The 15222-nt window shown below is 34.6% G+C and overlaps 3 protein-coding genes across 6 annotated transcripts; 1 reads left to right on the top strand and 2 right to left on the bottom strand.

Moving 5' to 3' along the window:
* Nucleotides 1-1036: 1036 nt before the first annotated feature.
* LOC104904350 (hypothetical protein) lies at nt 1037-3649 on the bottom strand. 3 transcript variants are annotated; one of them, XM_010692571.3, is made up of 3 exons: nt 3539-3649; nt 1488-1691; nt 1037-1409 (listed from the first exon to the last, which is right to left on the bottom strand). In XM_010692571.3, exons 2-3 carry the CDS (start codon nt 1674-1676, stop codon nt 1317-1319), a joined length of 282 nt encoding a protein of 93 aa, XP_010690873.1. In that variant the 5' UTR covers nt 1677-1691; nt 3539-3649; the 3' UTR covers nt 1037-1316. The 3 variants fall into 3 exon arrangements, with proteins under 3 accessions (XP_010690873.1, XP_010690874.1, XP_010690875.1); XM_010692572.3 differs by having other exon boundaries at nt 1488-1685; nt 3539-3648; XM_010692573.3 differs by lacking the exon at nt 3539-3649 and adding an exon at nt 3389-3520.
* Nucleotides 1684-3648, bottom strand: LOC104904351 (protein ARV 1). Of its 2 annotated transcripts, none has more exons than XM_010692575.4 (2): nt 3539-3648; nt 1684-2582 (listed from the first exon to the last, which is right to left on the bottom strand). In XM_010692575.4, exon 2 carries the CDS (start codon nt 2530-2532, stop codon nt 1876-1878), a length of 657 nt encoding a protein of 218 aa, XP_010690877.1. In that variant the 5' UTR covers nt 2533-2582; nt 3539-3648; the 3' UTR covers nt 1684-1875. The 2 variants fall into 2 exon arrangements, with proteins under 2 accessions (XP_010690877.1, XP_010690878.1); XM_010692576.4 differs by lacking the exon at nt 3539-3648 and adding an exon at nt 3389-3520.
* Nucleotides 3650-11361: 7712 nt separating the features above from the next.
* LOC104904349 (3-ketoacyl-CoA synthase 4) lies at nt 11362-13829 on the top strand. The gene has a single exon (XM_010692570.4). It carries the CDS (start codon nt 12091-12093, stop codon nt 13615-13617), a length of 1527 nt encoding a protein of 508 aa, XP_010690872.3. The 5' UTR covers nt 11362-12090; the 3' UTR covers nt 13618-13829.
* The last annotated feature ends 1393 nt before the right edge of the window (nt 13830-15222 follow it).

The following is a 15222-nucleotide window of genomic DNA, read 5'->3' as shown; positions in this document are numbered from 1 at the left end:
TGAAGAGGAGAATAACAAGAGAATAACTTTATTAGGATCTATGGTTTAATACAGTTCATACTTCCTTTGGAATTTTTAAATTGCAACAAGAGTTAGGACAACATACTATATTAGGAACTTTATGTGAAGAGGAGAATAGGAAAAAAAAACAATTAAAATGACCTATGTATGAGAGAAATGAAAGAAAGCACTAGCTAAAAGATCATATAAATTTGCAACAAAACAACAAAGAGTAGTGAGTGTTTGGATTCTTATAAATTTGTTATTCATCTGATTCTTATAAGTAGAGGATGATGCTGTCATTTCGAAAAATTATCGACAAACATTTCAAAAAACTGAATGAACATTAAATTTGGGTTTCATTATTAACACTATTTTTTTTAGTGAAATATCAAACTACGTAGTAGATAAACGTACAGTTGTTCGAAATAAACATTTTGAATAATTACACGCGCGAGCAAATTGTTCTTATTTGTCTATGTTATGATCTATGAGCATCTATCTACTCGTGATTTGTTCATTTGTCTGGTTGATCTCCTTCTTTGCTAATGAACTCGGTGGAGTTTAGGCTATGGTCTATCTCTTATTTTGCAGCATATGTATCTGCTTTGCTCCGAATATTGTCTAAAAATTAGCCCGTAGCACGCAATTAGGCATTTGTTTGAAATAACAATACCTAATCAAAAATAAGATACATTTCACGAGTTAGACTATTTACAAAACATAGTTTGTGAGGAGCAAGATAAAGGTAGTAGAGTCCATTCCATGGTAAGATACAATATCACCCCTCCTTTTGTTCTCTACATAACATCAACATGTTCTGTAAATGAAAATTGCAAGATGCATATGCACTAAAGAAACTAAAAACACAGCAAAGAAAATCACTGACGAAGAACGAGCACCAGAGAGAGTTCCATCTTACATGACATTTTTCTGAAATAGTTCAAAATGAAATGGCGATACCAACACCGATTAATAGACTATGGATGGACTAAGAACTGTTGATTCCTCCATTTGCAGCGTAAATGCAAAGCAATCAACAACAGAAATAGGAATATCCATACATTTCGACAAAAGTTCAGATAAAAGATACATAGGAAGCATATTGGCAAAGAGTTGAATATTTCAATAAGCAAATGACAGTATATGATTCTGTACACAGCAGGTACAGTTCATGGTGCTCTGATAACTAACATCAAAAGAAACTGTTATATCATTAATCTCGCCTTCAATTCTGTGTTTTGTATGCTTCCCCTCTGAAGCGTATTTTCTACCTTTGCGAAAGATGATTACTAATACATGAAGTGTTTTCAGATCTACTTTGCAATTGTCGTCTCCAGTGGTAGAACACTCTCTACTTCCTGCCCCTCAGAACTCCTTTTTGCCACTACCTTTGACATTCCAAACATCTGCCCTACAAGAAAATTTTGAGCATTAAGTAAAAAACAAAAACATTATAGAACTTGATAAGCAATCAGGGAAAAAACCTTCTGAATGGTTTTAGTAAAACATGACTTGTGTTCATCCATTGAAGCATTGACAAACTCATTTATATGTTCCTTCACATCCTCGAGGAAAGTTGCATCTTCTTTCTTCTTCTTCCGGCATGAAGTAATGGCTGGAGTTGGTGCAGTAGCTGATAATATAGTTTCAGCTTGTTTTTTCTCAGATTCCATGGTATCAACCTGCTTCTAATTAAGAATATATGCTCAAAGTGAAACTTAAATGAGCAAAACCTTCTTCTAGATTAAGAAAACCAGATAACATTATATAGCGTGCTTTTCCAGATTTCATCAAGAATCTGAGTAGAAAAAAGATAAGTAAAGAAAAATTATGTGGATGAAGAACCCAATAAACTTGACAGCAAAATCACCACTATTTCAGCATCCAGTTCACAAAGAACTTTAGAGCATGAGCACCGAGGCATAACCCAATACATCTCCTAAAGGAAGACTCAGTGATCACTTGCAAAGCTACTAGATTTGATGACATAACAAACAAATCGATGATATAAACCATTGAAGCAGGGAATTCCCAGACTAACATGGACAACATATAAACCTTTAAGTAACTTGAAACAACCATAGTGAGCAACACTTCTTTATACCCAGAAAAGCCCTTAACAAAAGTAAAAAATCTCCTTGAGAACACAAAAAGAACACAGAAGAACACCAGATTTCCCAAAAGGGCACAACCTAAACTCTTCAATCCCAAGCTCAAACCCGACCACTCTTCAGAGCTCTCATTCAAAATCCATAACTTATAAGCATCAAGGAAAAGGAACAAGAAAGATGATTTGAACAATAAGGTGTTAAAATCTGAATTCTGGTGGAGCATGTTGAACAACAAGTGCCTGTAAGCTTGGGGCTTGTGAAGGATCAAATCAATGATGAGGATCATGAGCTCGCACTCAATGTACTCATCAGCAACTGATTTACAGTTGCCACATTTTAAAAGTCGGATATTTCCTGGCGAATATTGAATGTAGAGCTTTTCAATCCCACGACCGCACTTCACACATCGAGGATCCATTTAAACACTTTTTATTTGTCCCCTCTCACTGAACCCTATGGAGTTTATACCTGGATCAAAGAAACCGTAATCAAAGCTCAGAGTCAGAAACAAGAATCTTGTTCAGATGGCATCAAATGGCACCTGAACGTTTGTTTCTGAGATAAAGGGTAGTGCACACAAGAGATTAATAACTTTATCAAGTTATTGGAAATATAATCAGAAGGACCTAAACACTCTTAGGGTATCTAGATTAAGGGATATTGGGGATCCGAGTAGTGCCCGTATATTCTCACATTAAACCTCCCTCCAGGCTGCCTAGTTCATAATTGTCATAAACAACATTCATTCATCTGTGGTAAAATCAAAACCAAAATATCACAATAGCTAATAGACAATGGTGATACACTGATCTGTGATCTCATATATTCTTATTTGGCGCTCAACGACACGCATCTACAAAATTACACTCCCTAATTCCCTATAATTCAACCAAGAACATATAGCAATCTCTGAACATAGCAAGCTCGTACCGAGTCCGAGCAATGGAATCTACATTTGGCTAGACGAATTAACTCAGCTCATATTCTAACTTTTTATCTATCTATACTAATATTTACAAGGATCTAATTAGTAATTACACTACATACTAGATACCCACTTCTTTCAATCTGAGATGTGATATTCTAAATTTATGTCCTAAAACAAGCAAAATTAGCTCAAACAATCACATTCTCAATTACCAAAAAATCAGAATCAAACGCATACTAATGAATTAAATTGAAACTTTCTTGCCCAAATATATAATACTAAACTACAAACTTTAAATCTTATACTTCTAACTGACGATATACAGTAACATAAACCCTAAACAAACCTTCAATTTTTCGGAAACATCGAAAAAATCCCTCAATTTCTTTCCTCGAAAAGTATCAATTGATTTGATTGCTAAATTAACTCAATTAAATTGCAACAAACAGATATTCTCAGAAAATTACTTCGAATTCAATAATGGGTGAGAAATTACCTTCAAGCAGAAAAGGTTGACAGCGCAAAAATCAATAATTTTTCAAGGATTTTCGGTACCAAGCTTTTTTTGGGCCTATTATTGTAGTATAGATTTGTCTATTAATATGGCCATTTTTTTGTAGTTCTAAGTGGATTATCTTATAGCCTTATAGACCAATTGGACAATAGTCTACAGAGAAAATGGCCCATTTAACCCATATAATTGTAAGTTATTGACTTCAATTCCCATCTTCCCTTAGCTTCCTTGAGTTGTCTTGGGCCAATATTTTAACCCAATAATCTTATTTATGTGCTTTTCTTTATAAACTTCATTACTAGTCAATGCTCTCTTCGTGAGTGTTCACGTCGCCGGTGTTTCTTTCGTCTCCGTGGTTGGCGACGATTCAAGGTATGGTGGTCTTTGAGAAGGTTTTGGAGCTATCTCAGTTTTTGTGGTGTTTATCTCCCCCCTTCCCCCCGTGACGGGTTTCACTCGATTGGACCTGGGGTGAAGGTGTTAGCCGCGGCGGAGCTTCCACAAGTGTTTCGTTGTGCTCCCTTTTCTTCTTCCCGTTTACCTTGCTGTTTGTATGTTGTATCTTGTAACCATCCTTTGGGATGTTTTAGGGGGTGTCTCTTGTTGTAGACACCTCCTAGCTTTCTCTCTTGATCAAAAAAAAAAAAAGCTCTCTAGAGATGGTAATTGAAATTAATTAAGAAAATAAACTTAAAGAGATGCTTGGGACAGAGTTGCATACTTGCATTATATTACCGCAAGTTTCAATACAAAACCTTTTTGCAAAAAGCAAGTTAATACTATCGAAGTTAATACATTACCACAATAGAACTACTCCACAAGCTTCGTCGTTCATAAAATATAATTTGCTCCCCGTTTCAACTTTCACATAGGAGTACGATGCAGCAGGTCTCGATAGGAGTGTTCATCAAAAAATCGAAATCGATAATATCGAAATAACGGCAGTTTAAATGGGTGGTAATCGTATTGGTAAAAAAATGTTATAATGATACAATTACCGAATCGATAAAATTAACGGTTAAACGGTATGATTTTTGAATGAACAGTTAACCGAAATACCGTTTTTTCTCTATTTAATTATTGTGAAAACATTTTCAAACAATTACATTATTTCTAACATTCGTTACTAAGTTATAACTATTGGAGTAAGTATTTGATTATTTGGAAACTCTAGTATTAATATGGACACTCTAATTAGTAAATGGAGTGAATTCTTGGTGTTAGTTATGTTTTCCGATAGATTTATCATCTACTTTATAATACATTTCGTATTAGAGTATATATAATATTAAAATATATGTACCCAAAAAATAAAAATATATATATGTACATTGAGTAAAACATAATAGTTAACTTAAATAACGGTTAATGGCTAACCGAAAAAACAATTAACCGCTTAAGCAGTAACCGACCTAAACTATTCCCAAAAAGAGTGAACCAAAATGTTATTTCGAAACGATTAAACACCCATAAACACTCCTAGGTCTTGATACATGGGATTGTTCTTGTAAGGAGCAAAAATCGATCTTTTATTAAAATTTTCAGGAGCGAAAAAAGAGTCTTAAACTATTAAATTTGGGACGATGTTTATCAAACCCCTTCTATATAGTTGATGGTTTCAGCAAATTCCTAGCTTTCTCTATACATAGCGTACGAGGCCTGCTTTCACATCAGATAACAAAAAAAAAATGCGCGCAAGACGTAAGGTCTACATTTCCCGCTTTGGGGGGATGGAGACATGGGGTACAATAAAGCTGGTAGCATTATAAAAACAATTGAGATTGTTAAAAAAATTCCACTTTTCTATGACCTTTTCAACGATTTTACTAGAGCAAGCTTATTTAGTTATTTATATAATGGAGTATGACATGAAGTACTACGATTACTTAAAGAATCTATGACTTCGTCATTTGTGAAATAAAATGGTTGAAGATTTTATATCGATTATTGAGCATGGATCTTCATGTCTAAGCTTACTTGTTTTCCTTCCTCGCCCACAATTATGGTTAATCATGGGGGAAAACGATTAAGATTATTGAAGGTTTTATTTATATATTGTTACGATTGAGAATGGATCCTATAATCTAGTTGTCCAATATTTTATTATATGTATGCCGATTATTGAATACTATAGTTGTTTCTTTTTAATAGTTATGGTTTATTTTATATGGATGGAGTTAGAAAATGCTGATCATAAAATTCTTTGTATATGTAAATATCATGATGTGAAATGTTAGATTTATCGTTAGGTGAGATTTTATAATATCTCTCTTTTATCAATTTTACTCACGTGTATAAAGGATTTAGATGGTTAAGGATATGCATCGAAAAACGTGTTTTATAAAAATGTAGCCATTAGAATCACGGTTTTAATATATGTAACCTTAACGGATAAAAATAAGCATTAACTATATCTCCTAAATGCACATTTTTTACCAATAAAAACTTTAATTTAGATATTTGTAAAAATTATGAAAATTTGATAAAAAAAACCACAAAGAGAGTTTAGTTTAGATATTTTAGCATAATCACGCATCAATGATATTATTTTTATAATCAATTGTTGCTTAGTATAACCACGAAAATATGAAAATTTCAGGATTTCATATTTCATTTCCTTAAATATATATTTGAAAAATTATTTTAATACTTAACTTTAGTGGGATTGAGTGACATATTTATCCAATATATCTATCACACTCAGTGTTATTATTCTAACATTAGTCTTACAAGAAAAATTCATTATACAATTCAAAAAAATTTACTTTCCAGCATGACAAAGACAACATATAATTGTTAATTGTTTGGACAATTTATCGGAAACCACCATTTTAATAAGTTCGACAGAGAAGACCTTTAATTTTTTTACGAAGAATAACTTTGACCCATTTTCCGTTATTTACTAATCAAAACCAAATATGTACAAGGAACATGTCCAACATATCTTATATTTTTCAATCCCATTTTTCTCCACTATCCAACATATATTGCTTGAGTTAATGACGGAAAAATACTTAGTCAATATTGAAAAATGGAGTAAGATACTGAAATAGAGTTGAAACATAAGAGATGCAAGGTCACATCTCATGTACTTTGCATATGTTAGGTTTTAATGAGTCAACGACGAAATATTGTTAGCCAATGCTGGAAAATAAGTCAAGTTGTTCCTCACAAATTTTTGTTTTAAGATCTTATTTTACCATATTTTTTTTTTAAAAAAAGTTGTTTCTCTAAAAAAAACTTGTTATAAAAGATATAGTTTTGATAAATTTCCTTGATTGTTTTTTAAATCGGAGACGAAAAAATTTGAATGGGTAGAATGGCAAGTTGGAATTTGGTCAAGATAAATCACATTGAAATACACACTAACACACAGTGTGGTTTGGCGGGTGTAGTTCACGCTCAATTGATTACAATGTACTAATTGTTGCTTGTCCGCTTATAAAAGTTCGTGGCCTTTGATTGTTCCTTGATTAAAAAAAACTCTTGAATCACATATTCACATATAGACATACACCATACATGGACATTTCTTCATATGTGACTTTTTGTCTATAACTAAAAAACGGCCCTTTCCTCACCCTGAATTTAGCTTTCATATTTCCAAGTTGATCTGATCTTTATACCACACATGGAGGATATGCGTAAGCCTATTGAGATTGAAGTAGACATTTGTTTGATTGTATTCTCCCTATCATATCCATAACGTAGAGTAGCTTATAGAGAATGAGGAGGTGGAAGAATTTCCATCCTTTTTTTTTTTTCCATAGGTTATGTGTTCGATTCTCATGAATTGAGTTAGGGGGTTCGAAATAAATTGTATTAGAGTACTATGTAAAAGGGCGTAAATATAGATTCTCTTAATATATTTTTTTAAAAAAAAAGTAATATATCTTTCAAAAATCAAATACATGGTACTTTAGTTTTTTTTTTTACCTGTATGGTTATAATTCCATTATGATCTTATTCTTAATATATCTTTGATTTTTTTTCCACCTGAAACACTAAAATTGCTCTTACAGTATACTTTAGGTAAATTATATGTTAAAAATAATCTCTTAAAAAAATATGTTAAAAAAATAATCTTGATACAGCTATTGGAATATATCTTAGATTATTCATGCATTATATATCTATGTTTAAGGATATTTTTCTTTGTAAATTAGTATTGGAAATGTTTAAAACAACCCTAATTTGAATATATATGTGTACATATATATTGGGATGAATCAAACAAGATTCTCATGACTCTACTTTTCCTTACATAAAAGGCGAAATTGGCCTCAACCCCCTAAACTATAGCTCGGGTGCAACCAATAGCACCAACTACGACTAGTAGCCTAAACACCACCAACTATGGGATGGTTGTATTCCGTACCATAAATGAAGCCGGAGCCTAATATGTTGCCGAAGACGGTGAGTTTTTATGGTACAGACTGCACCCCACCCCGTAGTTGGTGTTGGTTAGGCTACAAGTCATAATTGGTGGTGTTGGCTGGGTGCAACCAAACTATAATTTAGAGTATTGAGGCCAATTTTACTTACATAAAACTATAACCCCGTAGTTGGTGTTGGTTAGTCCAATCATGAAAGAAGGCCTCGAAAAGCCTCTACACCCCATTTGTTCATTTCTCGTGAAACCTAAAACTTCTCAAAATGAACATAAAGGCATCCACGCGCACATATTTGTTCCAAGCCACGTGACTCATTTCCAATGACCTCCCATTCCCCTAGGACGCATCCCGTGGCGTCCGTAGCTCAGGCCTCGGGGAAGTCTGAAAGTGTGTATTATAACCTTCAATTTTGGTTGTTTTTGTGACATTTTTGGATTTTTCCGGGCCTAGTCATATTTTTCCCTTAAACGTTCTTAGGAAAATCGACGTGACTTATAACGTTGCACGAGTACTTGGCACCATTTGTGTTGCCTCGAAAAACCTCTAAACACCCCATTTGTTCATTTCTCGTGAAATCTAAAACTGCCTCGAAATCAACATAAAGACATCCACATATTAGTTCCAAGCCACAAGACTCCTTTCCAATGATTTCCCATGTCCCTAAGAGGCATCCCGTGGTGTTCGGAGCTCGAGCCCCGGGGAAGTCCAAAAGCGTGTATTATAACCTTCAATTTTGGCTGTTTTTGAGACATTTTTGGACATTTCTGGACATTTCCGAACCTGGTCATATTTTCTCCCGAAACGTTCCTAGGAAAGCCGAGGTGACTTGTAACCTGGCGTGTATGCTTGACACAATTGGCATTGTCTTGAAAAACCTCTGAACACCTCATTTGTTCATTTCTCGCAAAATCCAAAATTCCCTCGAAAAATGAATGTAAAGGCATCAACATTTTCGTTCCAAGCCACATGACTTATTTCCAATGACCTCTCATGTCCCTAGGAGGCATGATGTGGCGTCCGTAGCTTGGGTCTTGGTAAAATCCGAAAATGTGTATTACAACCTTCAAATTTGGCTGTTTTTGGGACATGTTTGGATTTCTCCGGACCAGGCCATATATTCTCCTGAAACGTTCCTAAGAAAGCCGACATGACTTGTAACATTGTGGGGGTACTTGACATCATTTGTGTTACCTCGAAAAGCCTCTGAACACCCCCATTTGTTCATTTCTCGTGAAACACAAAATTGTCTTGAAATGAACATAAAAGAATCCACATATTCGTTCCAAGCCACATGACTCTGTTTCAATGACATTCCATGTCCCTAGAAGGCATCCTGTGGCGTTCGGAGCTCTGACCCCAAGAAAGTCCGAAAGCGTGTATTATAACCTTCAACATTGGATGTTTTCGTGACATTTTTGGACTTCTCCGGGCGTGGTCATTTCTTCTCCCGAAACGTTCCTAGGATAATCGACCTGACTTGTAACGTTGCGCGGGTGTTTGAGTTTGACACCATTTGTGTTGCATCGAAAAGCCTTTAAACACCCCATGTGTTCATTTCTCATGAAATCTAAAACTGCCTCGAAATGAACGTAAAGGCATCCACATATTCGTTCCAAGCCACAAGACTCCTTTCCAATGACTTCCCATGTCCCTAGGAGGCATCCCGTAGCGTTCAGAGCTCGGGCCCCGGGAAAGTCCAAAAGCGTGTATTATAACCTTCAATTTTGGCTGTTTTTGGGACATTTTTGGACTTCTGCGAGTCTGGTCATATTTTCTCATGAAACGTTCCTAAGAAAGCCGACATGACTTGCAACGTTGGGCGGGTGTTTTGCACCATTAGTGTTGCCACGAAAAGCCTCTAAATACCCCATTTGTTCATTTCTCATGAAACCCAAAATTACCATGCCATGAACGTAAATGCATCCATATATTCGTTCCAAGCCACATGACTCCTTTCTAATGACCTCCCATTTCCCTAGGAGACATCCCGTGGCGCCTGTAGCTCTGGCCATGGGAAAGTCCGAAATCGTGTATTATATAACCTTCATTTTTGACTGTTTTTGAGAAATTTTTGGACATTTCCGGATCTGGTCATATTTTCTCCCGAAAAGTTAATAGGAAAGCCAACATGACTTGTAATGTTGCGCGGGTGCTTAACACCATATTTGTGTTGCTTCGAAAAGCTTCTAAACACCCCATTTTTTCATTTCTCGTGAAACTTAAAACTTTCTTGAGATGAACGCAAAGACATCCACGTATTTTTTTTAAGCCACATGACTTCTTTCAATGACCACCCATGCCCCTAGGACGCATCTCGTGGCGGCCGTAGCTCGGGCCCCTGAAAAGTCCGAAAGCATGTATTATAACCTTCAATTTTGGCTATTTTTGGGACATTTTTTTTACTTCTCTGGGACTGGTCATATTTTCTCCCGAAACATTCCTATGAGTGCCGACGTCGCTGGTCTTTCAAAGAAATTTTGTCCTCTCGAGTTTCGAAAATGGGAAACATGTTCTTCATGAGAGTTTCCATGCTAAATAGATTTTTAGATTTTTTTAATGTTCATTGATTTACACATCCTTACTTCCACTTCTATAGTTTTGTAAGTGAGGTTTTCTTTTTTCATAATGCAAAGCTATGGCCTTCGGGTTTATTTTTACCGACAAGTTTGATTCTCTGGTGGCTTCTTATCGTATTATGTCTTTTCCTAGAAAGTAATTTAAATTTTTATTGTGGGCACTTAAAGCATGATTAAAAGTTAGTTGAGATGATAATTGTGTCATGTTATAATAGCAAGAGGCCACAGGTTTAAATCTTGTTGCAAGCTAAATTTAGTTTTGTTAATTGACATGACTTATGTACACATTGAACAATTCTAGTGTAATAACAAAGGTGACACGTGGCGTATATATATTGTCACACACGCCTTTTAATATATTTATATAGATTTTATAATAAGTAAAACACTTTTCTTTATTATGTGAAATTAAATTTTTTTCGAGAGAAACATATCACTTATTTCGAAACGGAGAAATCATTTTTTTAATGTAAACTAAACAACCACTAAATACAAATAATAAAAAGTTAAGAATAACTACAACTTTATCTAATCTCTTAAAGTACTTACCAATATGGCAAATTAAAAGTATATCGAAGAAAAAGAACACTTCTATTAAGGTGATTCTTTTTTGCAAATTTGATCCTAACATAAAAATGTCAACTTCGACAAAGTGGGACAAGGAGTCAAAGACTACACAATTCAAGAAAATTTAACTAAGCTTAGCTTTCGAGCTGCTATTAAAGCTTTAAAAATACTTCTACAGTACTCTTTTTTTGATTTTCTGTGCGTAGATTTATTTATTTATTGTTGTCATATTCATTGTACTAAACTGAACTCTTCCAATCTTAATCAAAACAAATTAAAAATATTACACCCTTTTAACCCTGATTATCACACAATCATCCAATCAATCATTCCTCCCTTTTCTCTGTCCACCACTCCCACAAAACTCAGAAACAATCAGAAAAACAGAGAAATTGTACTGTAACTGTGCAGCAGCATAAAAACATCAATTTCCAGCAACAACAACAAAAGTTCCCACAAAAAAAAGAGGTAAAATCCTCCAACAACTTCAACATTTTATTCATACTTCTATTAAATCTGCAAATTTCTGCAAACAAGTCAAATTTCAACCCTTTTTCTCTTACGTACTTACAATCTCTGTAAATTTGTGCTAAATTTGTTGCAACTTACTTTTCGAAAACTTAATTTAACATTTCTTCAGCCATTTCCAACGCTTTCAGTTTCAGATCTCTTCTCTCACGCAATTTCTCTCTCCTCTTTCCCCTGTTTTTCCCACTATATAAACGCTCTCCATAATACCCGCAAATTCACTGAGAATATCCGAAAATTAACACTTACCCACTTCAATTAACCTCCTTAATTACGTTACCCACCTCCTAATTTCTGCCATTACCACCGCTTTTAGATCTTCTTCCTCACACAAATTTTCTCTCTCCTCTGTTTTTTCCTTTCTTATATAAACACCAAACATTCCCTCAAAATTAGTCATTATCTCCCAAAATTAACACTAACCCACTTAAATTAACCTCCTTAATTACATTACCCACCTCCCAAAATCATGCCGGAAACCACCCAAACGCCGTCGTTTAACGGTGTTCAGATCCACCAATCACGTCGTTTACCAGATTTTCTCCAAAGTGTGAATCTCAAGTATGTTAAACTTGGTTATCACTACCTTATGACTCACTTACTTACTCTCTGTTTAATTCCATTAATGTCTGTAATTTTAATCCAAGCTTCTCAGATGCAATACGACGACGTTTACCATCTTTGGGTTCATCTTAAATACAATATATTTAGTGTCATAATTTGTTGTACTATACTTGTTTTTGGATTCACTCTTTATATCATGACAAGACCTAGATCTATTTACTTAGTAGATTTCTCACTTTACTATCCACCAAATAAGTTCAAAGTTAAGTTCAGTGATTTTGTAGAACATTCTAGATTAACTGGAGATTTTGAGGAATCTTCTTTAGATTTTCAAAGGAAGATTCTAGAACGTTCTGGATTAGGGGAAGAAACTGTGGTTCCTGAAGCAATGCATTCGATTCCACCTCGGCCGTCTATGCAGGCGGCCAGGGAAGAATCTGAGCAAGTTATGTTTAGTGCATTAGAAAATCTGTTAAGTCATACTGGTATAAAAACTAAGGATATTGGTATACTTGTTGTTAATTGTAGTTTGTTTAATCCAACACCATCATTATCTGCTATGATAGTTAACAAGTTTAAACTTCGAGGTAATATTAAGAGTTTTAATCTTGGTGGTATGGGTTGTTCTGCTGGTGTTATTGCAATCGATCTTGCGAAAGACATGTTACAAGTTCATAGAAATACTTATGCTGTTGTAGTTAGTACTGAGAATATTACACAGAACTGGTATTTTGGGAATAAGAAATCAATGCTTATTCCTAATTGCTTGTTTCGTGTTGGGGGATCAGTGGTCTTGTTATCGAATAAATCGATTGATAGAGCTCGAGCTAAGTATCGACTTGTTCATGTTGTTCGAACTCATCGTGGTGCAGATGATAAGGCATTTAAGTGTGTGTATCAGGAACAAGATGATGTTGGTAAAACTGGAGTTTCATTATCTAAAGATTTGATGGCTATAGCTGGAGATGCACTCAAGACTAATATTACTACACTTGGTCCGCTTGTGTTGCCTATAAGTGAACAATTGTTGTTCTTTTTTACACTTGTTGTAAGGAAGTTTTTCAATGTTAAAGTTAAGCCTTATATTCCTGATTTTAAGCTTGCGTTTGAGCATTTTTGTATTCATGCTGGTGGAAGGGCGGTGATTGATGAGCTCGAGAAGAACCTAGAGTTGAGTTCTGTGCACGTTGAAGCGTCTAGGATGACGCTTCATAGGTTTGGGAACACGTCTTCGAGCTCGATTTGGTATGAACTTGGGTACATTGAAGCTAAAGGAAGGATGAAGAAAGGGCATAGAGTATGGCAAATTGCATTTGGGTCTGGATTTAAGTGTAATAGTGCAGTTTGGCAAGCGTTGCGGAACGTTAAGCCGTCACCTAAGAGTCCTTGGTTGGATTGTATTGATAGGTATCCTGTTGAGATTAATGGTTAGTTTGAGTCTTTCAGAGATTCTTGTGCACAAATTATAAGTTGACAAAAAATGAAAATGAGATGAACATCCTTGTTAAATCATTTTTTGTACTTTTATTAAGGATTGTATTCTTTAGTGATTTCTTTGTTGTAGAGGGAAATTTGGGGTGTTTACTTGTGAACTTTCATTTTATCAGGTTATAATTGTGTGCTAATTCAGGCCTGTTCTCCTCAGCTTATTTTCAGTTTAGTTTAGTTCAATTCAGTTCAGTTCAATTCAGTTCAGTTCAATTGCAATCAGTTCAAATTAGTTTAGTTCAGCTCCAACTATCATTTCTTAGTTATAATTTAATTTATTTCAGTTCAGTTCAGTTGCAAGAAGTCGAGTTCAGTTGCAATTAGTTCAATTCAGTTGTTTTATGTCGAAGAAAACATTGCCTTCAGTGATTATATTTGGCAGATTTTTCTCTATTTTTTTTTCTTCCCTCCAAAAGTTGCACCTGATTTAAGGTAGCCTTGTTATTTATGGACACATTAATTCCAGGGATCTGAAAAAGAAGGGCTTATTTTATGTGCATTTTGTTTGTGTAGACTGAAGAGGTTGTTAAACTGCAGATATCATTGACTGAGTATTCTAATATGAGTCATTTGGTCTCATGAAGATCAAGCATGTGGGACAAGCAAAACCTTTCTATTATTATTAGCTGGGTTCTGGACTACTGGTAGGTGAAGGCTGTTAGGTTTACAAGTTCTAACTGTCCAACAATGGAGGGGGCCAAATTCACATAAATGGGTTTTGGCTTGGGTTATGGTATAGTAATTAGGTAATACTCGAGCCAATCCTGATGTTTTCATTTGATGTATATAACTAGTTCTTGTCTCGAACCATACGTCCTCAATCTATACTAATATATTAAAAGGCGTTCATAAAAAAGTTTGTGTGCGACGTGGCACTCTCCTCTAGGCTTTAATGCAATACTTCATGTCAAACCCTCAATTTAAAAAATAATAGTCTGTAGTTACAAGGAATCGATCACATGACCTTTGAAATGAAAAGTGGAAGCTTAACCATTAATCCAACATAACACTGTTGTTTAGTATTTCAAAATAAAATATCATAAGGTCTTATTAATATATCTCATTAAAAGATTTGTACAAGTAGTTAGATAGCTAACATTTTTATGATAACAACAAGACTATTATAGACACAAACTCTTGCTTCAATTCCATGTAGAAAGTTAAGTTATTACTTTCATCCCAAAACTTTAAAGGGTTTATTTTTCAAAAATCATGCAATTACTTATTATGTCAATACGTCAATTTTTCCTAACTTGACAAAAAAAAGTTACGAAAAGTAACAACCCGGAGCATCGTCCGGGACACTTACTAGTTATTTACTGATTTGCGTTTGAAGTCTTTAAAAACAGAAATATTTGTCTTTAAATGATCCCCTCAAAATACCAACATGAGTAATGTAACTTGAAAGTGGGCAGAAACCCTAAGCCCAACTAAGTGATCCAAATTAATACTAGTACTAAAGGAAAAGAAAATTCTAATTAGAACGATGATTGATCATTAACAATATAAAAAGGCATTGTTAATATGACTAACATATCCATTTTGACTT

This window comes from Beta vulgaris, chromosome 9, assembly GCF_026745355.1.
Source record: "Beta vulgaris subsp. vulgaris cultivar EL10 chromosome 9, EL10.2, whole genome shotgun sequence".
NCBI classification, from domain to species: domain Eukaryota; kingdom Viridiplantae; phylum Streptophyta; class Magnoliopsida; order Caryophyllales; family Amaranthaceae; genus Beta; species Beta vulgaris.
The sequence above is the reverse complement of the archived record's forward strand: the minus strand, read 5'-3'. Positions and strand labels throughout refer to the sequence as shown.